General features: G+C 45.7%; 2 protein-coding genes across 2 annotated transcripts in view; one reads left to right on the plus strand and one right to left on the minus strand.

Moving 5' to 3' along the window:
- Positions 1 to 1,620, minus strand: part of fgd6 (FYVE, RhoGEF and PH domain containing 6) — a 114,814-nt gene extending 113,194 nt beyond the window's left edge. Inside the window, 1 exon segment of the mRNA XM_086009874.1 lies at positions 1,165 to 1,620. Coding sequence (XP_085866000.1) covers positions 1,165 to 1,174 — 10 coding nt within the window. The 5' untranslated portion in view covers positions 1,175 to 1,620.
- vezt (vezatin, adherens junctions transmembrane protein) overlaps positions 1,544 to 12,066 on the plus strand; it is a 64,311-nt gene continuing 53,788 nt past the window's right edge. The window contains exon 1 of the mRNA XM_086009875.1: positions 1,544 to 1,652. Coding sequence (XP_085866001.1) covers positions 1,611 to 1,652 — 42 coding nt within the window. The 5' untranslated portion in view covers positions 1,544 to 1,610. The remainder of the gene's footprint in view (positions 1,653 to 12,066) is intronic.

Genomic DNA, 12,066 nt, shown 5'->3' on the forward strand with positions numbered 1-12,066 from the left:
TGAAATTCTGCACTTAATAGCTGGACAATCACAAGTGCCAAAAACACAGCTGCTCCCCAAAACTTACACAATTGCTACTTTAGTGCAGCCCATTTGAAGTCACAGAGAGTTCCCTAACAATACATAGTGTTAAACAGTTTCAAAAAGCAAACCAGATGCCACACATCAACAAAAGGAACAATGTCATTCAAAGCCAAAGAAATTTTGAGTTATATAATCCTGGATATGGAAACCCCAGTAAATGGCAATTTTGTAATTAAGTTTCTTTTTAAGATACTAATTCTCTTGAGATTTGCACCAACACTGACAGTTGTGCATAGAGAAAATAATCCATTGACAGTTTCGAGTTAACTTGGGATCAGACTGCCGTAATAAGTGTTAAAGTTAATGTTAAAAATGACGCGTTATTTTGTACATCTTAAAAGGACCCCGATTTTGCGTTATATCACTGCGAGAAAACGTTAAAAAAAATTACATCTAGGTCGTTTGAACCGAAAAAAGGGACAATGTCATTTTTCTTACACAATCCAGCCACAATGTACAAGCTGGATCCGAGAGTAGACATGACCCTGGCACAAAAGGAACCTGTGCAGCTGATGCTGGTTGGGATTTCGTGGGCTGCTTGGTGAAGGGGCTGAAAGACAAACTTGGACAGGGCTGATTTTCCCAAAAGGAACTCCCGGGAAAAGCGACAGATGGTAAATTGTGTGCTCAGTGAAGGACAATATCGAAGGTGCAAATCACTCTCCTGTTACAGCCCGATGTATTCGAGGGAAAACAGATGCCGGCTGAATTCGGGCATTAAAGTGATCGAACAACCCAACAACAGTACAAGACTGCAGTGAGTTTAAAAAAAAACTTTTACCCTGGCCAAAAAAAAACAATGGGCCGCCGTGGTTATTGATTGAAATATGTGTCCCGGGGAGGAGAAAGTTTGCTTTAAAAAAAAACAATTCGGTCACTTGAGAAAATAACTCACAGCACCAAACAACATTGGAGCCGGGTCCGTCCGTCCGATCCCCCATCTCAAGGAAGCACCCCCCCAAAAAAAAAATCACGGCGTCCTCACTCCATTTATGCCGCCGAAGCCATATTGCCAACATCTCACTCGCACAAAGTCGGGCAGAAGGAAGCCCATCGCGGAAAAGCTGGCGAGCAGCTCACCTGCGCTCATCCTGGGGACTCGGCGCTGCCTACCGCTCCCCGCCGCCCGTCTGCTGCCCGGCCATCGTCGCTAGCTCCCTTCAAATTAAAAATAAACACCTCCCGGCGAGACAGAGAGGGGGGGGACGGAATCTGTGCTCTTGAACTGCACAGTAATAGGATTTTACAATATATATTATCAATGTTTTTCTTTGTTAAATCACGATCGGCGAGCAGCCTCTTGCCCCGCTTTCTCTCGGGCGCTGTGTGCGGGGCTCGCTCGCGCGGCGCCCTCTGCAGCCCGTTGCCACGGTGTGCACGTCACTCGCAACGCCTGCCTGCGCGCATGACGGGACATGTAGTTCCTTGAGTCGCTCCGCAGGGGCTGAGCCGCCCAGATGGACTACGCTTCCCACAATACCAAGCGCCCCATTTCCCCCCTCCGTGTCCATCCACTTCAATGGCGGATGGCAATGGATGAAGAGTGTGATGAGGAGCTGGTGCTGGAGGTAAGCGCTACCTCGCTCTTTCTGCCTGCTTTATCGTCCAAAAATGATAGTTATCACTTCACATTCTAGGGTTCCCGTATTACCGCTATATTAGTCCTTTAACTTCACAGTGACAGGCTCCATTCATCTGATCTGTCACCTCGCTTTAGTCTAATGATCATTTCACCTACTTTAATAAAATGTGTAGAAATGAATGAACGTGTCATTTCAGCTGATAGTGTGAGCAGTGAATATCACTGAACTGTGGTAATCCAATCATTAAGGACGTTGGAAATCAGTTTTATTGCCCATTTAAAAACCCAGGATTTTTGGGGTGTTTTTCAGCTTTTATTTTTATCGTCAAAAACCAAAGAAAAAAATAGAGCTTTAAAAACCCTGGCAAATTTGCAGAAAATCTGTAAAAATTTGATTTTAATCTGAACATCAAAAGCTTAACATAGTGCACAGACACCACATATATGGGTCTCAATGGCAGTTCCAAACAACAGGAACTTGCATTTATATAGCATCTTTAATGTAGTAAAATGTCCCAAGACACTTCACTGGAGCATTATCAAAATTTGAGACAGAGCAATAGGAGGAGATATTAGGACAGGTGACCAAAAGCTTGGTCAAAGAGGTAGGTTTTAAGGAGTGTCTTAAAGGAGGAGAGATTTAGGGTGGGAATTCCAGAGATTAGGGTCTAGGCAGCTGAAGCCATGGCTGCCAATGGTGGAGTAATTAAAATCAGGAATGTGCAAGATGCCAGAATTGGAGGAGCACATTGATGTTGAAGGTTTGTGGGGCTGGAGGAGGTTACAGAGATAGGGAGGGGTGAGGTCATGGAGGGATTTGAAAACCAGGATTAGAATTTTCAAATCGAGGTGTTGCTGGACCGGGTGCCAGTGTAGGTCAGTGAGCACAGGGGTGATGGGTGAACGGGACTTGGTGTGAGTTAGGATAGGGGAAGCAGAGTTTTGGATGAGCACAAGTTTCTGGAGGGTGGAAGATGGGAGGCCGGCCAGGACTGCGTTGGAATGGGCAATTCTAGAGATAACAAAAGCATAGATGAGAGTTTCAGCAGCAGATGAGCTGAGGCAGGGCGATGATATGGATGTGTAAGTAGGTGGTCTTGGTGATGGCATCTTGGGGTCAAATAAGTAATAATACTGTCAAGCTATTTTAGTAGTAACATACATTCATAACAATTGTGAATGGTCTGTATATTTTTTAAATATATATCAATGGGAATTTTTTGTTAAATCTGTGGTCTGGGGGGGTGCAGTGGAAGGGAAAGGTCTGTGATAGGATGGAGGGCAATTGGACCAAAGAGATGATGGTGCAAGGCAAAAGGGGGTGCTAATGGGACAAGTAAAGAAGCAAAAGATGGGTCTAGAAGGTATGTAAATGTATTGTGATACTTTGTACAAGTGGCTATTTCTCTTGTAAACCAGTGTGTCAAGGATGCCACAGGAGGTAATTCCCATCTCAACCTAGGCAACATGTGTTAGTGGGCTATTTAACCAGGAGGGGTACCACAGCTGAACCTAGCCAGTCCTTCCTGATATTCACACAGAATCATAGAAATTTACAGCACAGAAGGAGGCCATTCGGCCCATCGTGCCTGTGCCGGCCGAAAAAGAGCCATCCACTCTAATCCCACTTTCCAGCTCTTGGTCCGTAGCCCTGTAGGTTACGGCACTTCAAATGCATATCCAAGAACTTTTTAAATGTGATGTGCATTTTTGTCTCTACCACCCTTTCAGGCAGTGAGTTCCAGACCCCCACCACCCTCTGGGTGAAAAACGTTCTCCTCAACTCCCCTCTAATCCTTCTACCAATTACTTTAAATCTATGCCCCCTGGTTATGGACCTCTCTGCTGAGGGAAATAGGTCCTTCCTATCCACTCTATCTAGGCCCCTCATAATTTTATACACCTCAATCAAATCTCCCCTCAGCCTCCTCTTTTTCAAAAGAAAACAGACCCAGCCTCTCCAGTCTTTCCTCACAGCTAAAACTCCCCAGTCCTGGCAACATCCTCGTCAATCTCCTCTGTACCCTCTCTAGTGCAATCACATCTTTCCTGTAATGTGGTGACCAGAACTGCACGCAGTACTCTAGCTGTGGCCTAACTAGTGTTTTATACAGTTCAAGCATAACCTCCCTGCTCTTTATTCTATGCCTTGGCTAATAAAGGAAATCCCATATGCCTTCTTAACCACTTTATCTACCTGTCCTGCTACCTTCAGGGATCTGTGGACATGCACTCCAAGGTTCCTCTACACTACTCGGTGTCCTACCATTTATAGTGTAATCCCTTGCCTTGTTAGCCCTCCCCAAATGCATTACCTCACACTTCTCCAGATTGAATTCCATTTGCCACATTTCTGCCCCCCTGACCAGTCCATTGATATCTTTCTGCAGCCTACAGCTTTCTCCCTCACTATCAACCACACGGCCAATTTTTGTATCATCTGAAAACTTCTTGATCATGTCCCCTACATTGAAGTCTAAATCACTGATGTATACCACAAAAAGCAAGGGACCTAGTACTGATCCCTGTGGAACCTCACTGGAAACAGCTTTCCAGTCACAAAAACATCCATCGACCATTACTCTTTGATTCCTGCCACTGAGCCAATTTTGGATCCAACTTACCACTTTCCCTTGGATCCCATGGGCTTTTACTTTTCTGACCAGTCGGCCATGTGGAACTTTGCTAAAATCCATGTAGACTACATCAAACGCACTACCCTCATCAACCCTCCTTGTTACCTCCTCAAAAAATTTGATCAAGTTAGTCAGACACGACCTTCCCTTAACAAATCCATGCTGACTGTCCTTAATTAAACCGTGCCTTTCTAAATGACGATTAATACTGTCCCTCAGAATTTTTTCCAACAATTTGCCCACCACCAAGGTTAGGCTGACTGGCCTGTAATTACTTGGTCTATCCCTTTCTCCCTTTTTAAACAACGGTGCAACGCTAGCCATCCTCCAGTCCTCCGGCGCCACACCTGTAGCCAGAGAGGATTGAAATATGATGGTCAGAGCCTCTGCTATTTCCTCCCTTGCTTCTCTTAACAGCCTGGGATACATTTCATCCGGGCCTGGCGATTTATCTACTTTCAAAGATGCTAAACCCCCCTTAATACTTCCTTTTTCACTATGTTTATCTCATCTAATATTTCACATTCCTCCTCCTTAACTACAATGTCTGCATCGTCCCTCTCTTTTGTGAAGACAGACGCAAAATATTTACGAAGAACCAAACCCACTTCTCCCACCTCCACACAAGCTTCCTTTTTCGTCTCTAATAGGCCCTACTCTTTCTTTAGTTATCACAGAAACCCCACAGTGCAGATAGAGGCCATTTCGGCCCATCGAGCCTGCACCGACACATATCCCACCCGATCCCCGTAACCCCTACACCAACACGTAACCCCACGTATTTAATCCCCCTCACACTAAGGGTCAATTTATCATAGCCAATCAACCTAACCTGCACATCTTTGGACTGTGGGAGGAAACCGGAGCACCCGGAGGAAACCCACGCAAACACGGGGAGAATGTGCAAACTCCACACAGACAGTCACCCGAGGCCGGATTCGAACCCGGGTCCCTGGTGCTGTGACCTCTTGCTCTTTATGTATTTATAAAGCATCTTTGGGTTTTCCTTGCCAATATTTTTTCATGCCCTCTCTTTGCTTTCCTAATTTTAATTTCACCCCTGCACTTTCTATGCTCCTCTAGGCTTCTGCAGTATTTAACTCTCGGTATCTGACATAAGCTTCCCTTTTTTGTCTTTATCCTACCCTGTATGCCCCTTGACATCCAGGGGGCTCTAGATTTAGGAGTCCCACCCTTTTACTTTGTGGGAACATATTTGCTCTGAACCCTCACTATCTTCTCCTTGAATGCTTCCCACTGCTCTGACACTGATTTACCTTAAAGTAACTGTTTCCAGTCCACTTTTGCTAAATCACATCTCGGCTTAGTAAAATTGGCCTTTTCCCCAATCAAGATCTATCTTTGTCCTTTTCCATAACTACACTAAATCTAACTGAATTATGATCACTACCACATACATGTTTTTCTGTAGGCATCACTAGATAGCAATCAGGATTTATTGCTGGGCCATTCCCTCGTCTTCCCCATTCACCTGGTGACACTGTGGGGAATTGTGTCACTCTCAGCTAATACTGTGGTTGCTGTGGATTAAAATCACCCCATACCCTGATGGGTGGGTAAGCCTAATTTGATTCTTTATCTGTGTGCAAATTCTACTTTCCTTGTTTCCCATACCACATTTACTTGGGGTACCAGTTACATAAAATCTCTGGCTTAAGGTCAAATTTTCCACATTTGAAACCTGGAAATCATCCCAGTTAGGTTCCCAGCTATGTCAATTGGGAATTTTTATCATTTGCAAGTTGGGAGTTTTTAGGAACAAGAAATTGTTCCTTTTTAATTAATCTGAACCAAATCCCTCAGTTCCTTCTCTCTCTAGAAATGCATTTAGTTGTCTCATTAACCCACTTCTATGGTAGGCTTCAATGGGTTTCCTAGTAACTTGTTTCATAAATATACCCTTTGTGTAAAAACAACCCGTTGACCTTCCTTTGTTACTCCTAGGTTCCAGCTTGTGTTTCCTGGTACTTGAACCCTTCACCTTACTGAATACTTTGTCTAAATCAACTTTTTCGATCCCTTTCATAACCTTTGGAAAGTGTTTTAGGTCACCTCAAAAATTTGTTCTCCTTGGGAGAAGAAGAGCCCAACTTCCTTAACCGTTACTCACAACTTAAAATTCTAATACCTGCGATCATTTTCATTGCTCACCAAATAGAATATTCTTCCTGTCGTTAGATGACCAGAAATGTACATGGTACTCAAGATGGTCCAACCGACTTGTGCTTCAATGATCTAGCCCACTGCTAATGCAATCCAGTACTTTATTTACCTCTTTTAATGCACAGTGCTGAGTTTCCTAAATTATGCAGTCAGCTGTGGCTCAGTTGGTAGCGCCCTCGCCTCTGAGTCAGAAGGTCGTGGGTTCAAGTCCCACTCCAGAGACTTGAGCGCAAAAATCTAGGCTGACACTCCAGTGCAGTACTGAGGGAGCGCTGCACTGTCAGCGGTGCCGTCTTTCGGATGAGACGTTAAACCGAGGCCCCGTCTGTTCTTTCAGGTGGACGTAAAAGATCCCGTGCCACTGTTTCGAAGAAGCGCAGGGGAGTTCTCCCCGGTGTCCTGGCCAATATTTATCCCTCAATCAACATCACTAAAACAGATTATCTGGTCATTATCACATTGCTGTTTGTGGGAGCTTGCTGTGCGCAAATTGGCTGTCGTGTTTCCTGCATTACAACAGTGACTACACTTTACAAGTAGTTAATTGGCTGTAAAGCACTTTGGGACATTCGGTGGTTGTGAAAGACGCTATAGAAATGCAAGACTTTCTTTGTTTTATAACTCCTACATCTCTTTCCTGGTCAGCGCATTGCACAATGATTTAATTTAACACACATTTCCTCTTTTGGTTTCTCTGTCTCATACTAATTGTTTATTCTACACATTTTGCACTAGATGCGCATGCTGAAACAATTTATAGTCTGAGTTAGTAATTTTTTAATAATTTGTCATTTTTTGTCTTTTAATACTCCTGTGAAGCGCTTTGGGACGTTTTACTACGTTAAAGGCTCTATATAAATACAAGTTGTTGTTGTTAGTAAGTGTAATGTGTGACTGCTTACTGACCCACTGTGCCTGAGATGCCACAAGAAATAATTCAACCTGGTCATGTCAAATGACCCAGGATGCCTTTACACTTCAAGTTTATTGTTGGTAGAAAGCAGTTTCAGGTTGGTAATGTTGGCAGATACTACTAAATTAGGAGGAGCAGTCAAGCCTGATGACGTTGCAAAGGAATTACAGGAATACACTTGCCATTGTTACATACAGTATTTGCAATCAACAAAGCAAACAGAATGCTGAGCTGTATTACCAAATCAGTCAGTCTGAAACTGCATCGCGTTCTGGTCAGGCTGCACCTTGAGCTTGCATTCTGTTCTGATCACCGAGGTCACAGGGATACCCTGGAAGTGGTGAGGAGAAAAGCCACAAGCTTGTTCCCTAGGACGGCGTTATGAGGATTGGTTAGGAAAAACTTGGCCACTTCAGCTTTCAAAGGGGATGAATGGATACTTGATAGAGGTATATAAGGCATTAAGTGGAATAGACAAGGTTATCCAGAGCACTGTTTCAACTTAAACCATGACTTATGGAAAGGTGACATAGGTACAAGCTACCAAAAGGGTAACTTCAGGTGACGGGAAGCACATCTCGCTGGATTGGTCCTTGTGTGGAGGCAAAAATGCTAAAATCATTCAAGAGGCACATGGATGCTGTGATTTCTATGGAAGCATCAGCTTGATCGGCCTCCCTCCTCTGTGCTTATCGATGTGATTCTTTTCACCATTGCAGGTAGCAGTTTAGAGTATTCCTATGAGGTACAGTACTTTTCATTAAATATTGTCTTCTATTATGCCACGTGTTATGATCATTAATTTCCACACCTCATAATAACTACTACTATCAGTCTGGCACAGATTCACTCTAAGAACTGTTCACACTAGATAGCGAGTCGTCTGAAGTAATCTGCAAGATTCTCTATCAAGAGGTCCAAATCCCACTCAATTTTCAGGCCATCTCTACACAAAGCTGTTGGTCTCTTAAAATAACCTTCCAGAAGCATATTCTTCCTTGAGATGGAAGACCTTCGTTGTCATCCCACCCCAGTTATTTTCCTACCCTACATTCCCCACGTCGTTCACCATTCCCCAGATCTCGGGTCAGGCAGACAACCTTCCCTCCGGACTCCTACAGTGCTGTTCATGAGCCAAAAGTTGGTATGGGGTTACTGTCCATGAAAATGTGCAGTCAATAACCACCTGAACCATTACTGAGTTCATTACTATGATAGCTCACAGTTGATGCTTGGGTTCTTACCGTAAACTTTCAAAGTTCACAAGTGTTCAACACGCCATCCTTGAACGAGAAGATTTGTAAGGTCAGCTGATGGAGATGCTGCTGAGCTAATCTGTCAGCACGGTGGCATAGTGGTTAGCACTGTTGCCTCACAGCGCCAGGGACCCGGGTTCGAATCCGGCCTCGGGTGACTGTCTGTGTGGAGTTTGCACATTCTCCCCGTGTTTACGTGGGTTTCCTCCGGGTGCTCCGGTTTCCTCCCACAGTCCAAAGATGTGCGGGTTAGGTTGATTGGCTATGATAAATTGACCCTTAGTGTTAGGGGGATTAAATACGTGGGGTTACGGGGATAGGGTGGGATATGTGTTGGTGTAGGGGTTACGGGGATCGGGTGGGATATGTGTCGGTGCAGGCTCGATGGGCTGAAATGGCCTCTATCTGCACTGTGGGGTTTCTGTGATTCTGTGATTCTCTTGCTCTCTTTTGTAAGTGCGATGATGGTTCCAGCTGTTTGGTACCATGGCATGGTATCAATCTACAGAGGGCCTCGAACAGCTCTTTGAAATCCAACATCTTGAGAGTTGATCAGCTTTTGATCCTTCTGTACATCTTCAGAGCTTGCATTTGAATTTGTTTGTAAACTTCCGTTAGCAGATTCCACAAACTCATTGGGCCGTATTTTCCGATCGGAGGCCTGCTGCGTACGGAAGCATCCGATCTGGAAAAATCTACAAACTTACCTGAGGGCTCCCAAGGTGCGTATAGTTCCGATCCTGGGCCTCTCCAAACTCCAACTGCGCAGAGGCCCAGGTATCCCAGGGGCGCAGGCAGTGCGCAGAGGCCCAGGTATCCCAGGGGCGCAGGCAGTTCGCAGAGGCCCAGGTATCCCAGGGGCGCAGGCAGTGCGCAGAGGCCCAGGTATCCCAGGGGCGCAGGCAGTGCGCAGAGGCCCAGGTATCCCAGGGGCGCAGGCAGTGCGCAGAGGCCCAGGTATCCCAGGGGCGCAGGCAGTGCGCAGAGGCCCAGGTATCCCAGGGGCGCAGGCAGTGCGCAGAGGCCCAGGTATCCCAGGGGCGCAGGCAGTGCGCAGAGGCCCAGGTATCCCAGGGGCGCAGGCAGTTCGCAGAGGCCCAGGTATCCCAGGGGCGCAGGCAGTGCGCAGAGGCCCAGGTATCCCAGGGGCGCAGGCAGTGCGCAGAGGCCCAGGTATCCCAGGGGCGCAGGCACTGCGCAGAGGCCCAGGTATCCCAGGGGCGCAGGCAGTGCGCAGAGGCCCAGGTATCCCAGGGGCGCAGGCAGTGCGCAGAGGCCCAGGTATCCCAGGGGCGCAGGCAGTGCGCAGAGGCCCAGGTATCCCAGGGGCGCAGGCAGTGCGCAGAGGCCCAGGTATCCCAGGGGCGCAGGCAGTGCGCAGAGGCCCAGGTATCCCAGGGGCGCAGGCAGTGCGCAGAGGCCCAGGTATCCCAGGGGCGCAGGCAGTGCGCAGAGGCCCAGGTATCCCAGGGGCGCAGGCAGTGCGCAGAGGCCCTGGGATCACGTGGGCCATGGGGAGCCAATAGGAGAAGGGAATCTCCCTTCATACACTTGACAGACCCGTCAAATATATGAATGGAGATCACCCCAAAAACATTAAATACATTTTTTTTTAAATCACCTTTTTAAAATTAGTTGAAATTACAATAAATTAAATATTTTAAACAAAAATATAATTTTTTGAAAAAAATAATTAAAGTTTTTTACAGGGCTAAAAATAAATTTACCTCTTTTTAAAGTATTTTTAAATGTTAAATGAGTGAAAACATTTTGTGTTTTTAAAAACTTTTTTTCAACTCTTATCCTGGTAAAAAGAAGCCTTACACCTGCTTTTACCAGGCGTAAGAATTGTAAGGGTTTTCTGCGGGCAGAGGGTCTCCAGAAAGCGGAACTCTCTGCCCGGGCAGGCGGAGGATTTGTGAAGAGCTTTCTTGATCGATCGAAAATGCCAGTTTTCAGCGCATGCGCCGTGCATGCCTGAAACCGGCATTTCCGATGTCCCTACGGGTGCGTACACAGTGCGTACCCATCCGTAGGGATCGCACTATCCGGCCCATTGACTCACATAATCTAAAAGATGGAAGAAACACTACAACAGACATCCACTCGTCACAAATTGTAAAATAATTATTTGAAAGGGTTTACATACTAGAAAAGCAAACTGCAGTAATTTTTCAACACTGGCCACATCAAAGGCAGTAAAACTACAACACCTGACACTTGGTTTGTTTGTACAGTAAATGTAGTACTTTGTACATTAAGCTATGTCTCCACTTGTTTTAGTTTTGTAGTAGCATGTCTTTCCCCCGTTGTCCAGCTTAGTGGGACTGCTCTTACTTGGTTCCACTCTTACTTATCCGATCATAACCAGAACTTCTCCAGCAAATAGATTCTCTTCCCGCCCCTGCATTGTTATATCTGGAGCCATTTTCCTTGGCCCCTTCCTCTTCCTCATCTATATGCTGCCCCTTGGTGACTCATCTGAAGGCATGGGGGTCAGCTACCACATGTACGCCGATGACCCCCACCTCTATCTCTTCACCATCTCTTTCAGCCCCTCCACAGCCTCTGATGTCAGACTGCTAATCTGACATCCAGTCTTGAATGAATTGCAAGTTCCTCCAGTTAAGCATTGGCCTCTTGTGCATCCCTCACACCTTTGCCCCACCATTGGCAGCCATGCCTTCAGCCATCTAGGCCCTCTGCTCTGAAATTCCCCCCCCAAATCTCTCCACCTCCCTCTCCTCCTTTAAAACCGACCTCTTTGGCCACCCCCTCCAAATATCTCTTTCTTTGGCACCTATTTTTTTTCTGATTATGCTTCTGTGAATTGCCTCGAGATGTTATTTTACGTTAAAGGCACGATACAAATACAAGCTGCTGTTGTTGTGAATGGACTCCGATTACACGAGTAGTGAACCAAAACATGAACTCCTCAGACTTAGTGTTGTTTTTCTGCTCTGCAAGTTGAAACCTTTGCAGCAAAACCTCTGACACTAGCTTGTGTTTTCATTCATGCCCGCTCACACCGTAACAGTTTTCTGAATTGTAAAGCTGTGAAATTTGTTGACACAGCGGAACCCTTCATTTTGTACCTTGGTCTGTAATTGGTCGTCACAGATACAAGCTGAGAGTGAGGGAGTGCTCTGTTACCAGTACATTTATGCAGTTCAAACCATATCAACTTCTCTATAATGAGCTATATGAGTGACCTGTATTAGTCCTCTGTACTTCCCTAAATTATTTTTTCCACTCCCCCCAGCATATTCAGATCTATCAAATCTCGCTCATTTGGAGTGACCGTTGTTTTAATTAAAAGATAAGTCAGCTCCAGGGGACAGAACACTTTTGCACCTAACATATGTATCAAATACTCCCAGGTTAGATGCAATAAAGCAATGCCTCTTGACT

This window comes from Somniosus microcephalus, chromosome 17 (assembly GCF_052327205.1).
Source record: "Somniosus microcephalus isolate GS21.2 chromosome 17, FLI_Smic_1.0, whole genome shotgun sequence".
Lineage (NCBI taxonomy): Eukaryota > Metazoa > Chordata > Chondrichthyes > Squaliformes > Somniosidae > Somniosus > Somniosus microcephalus.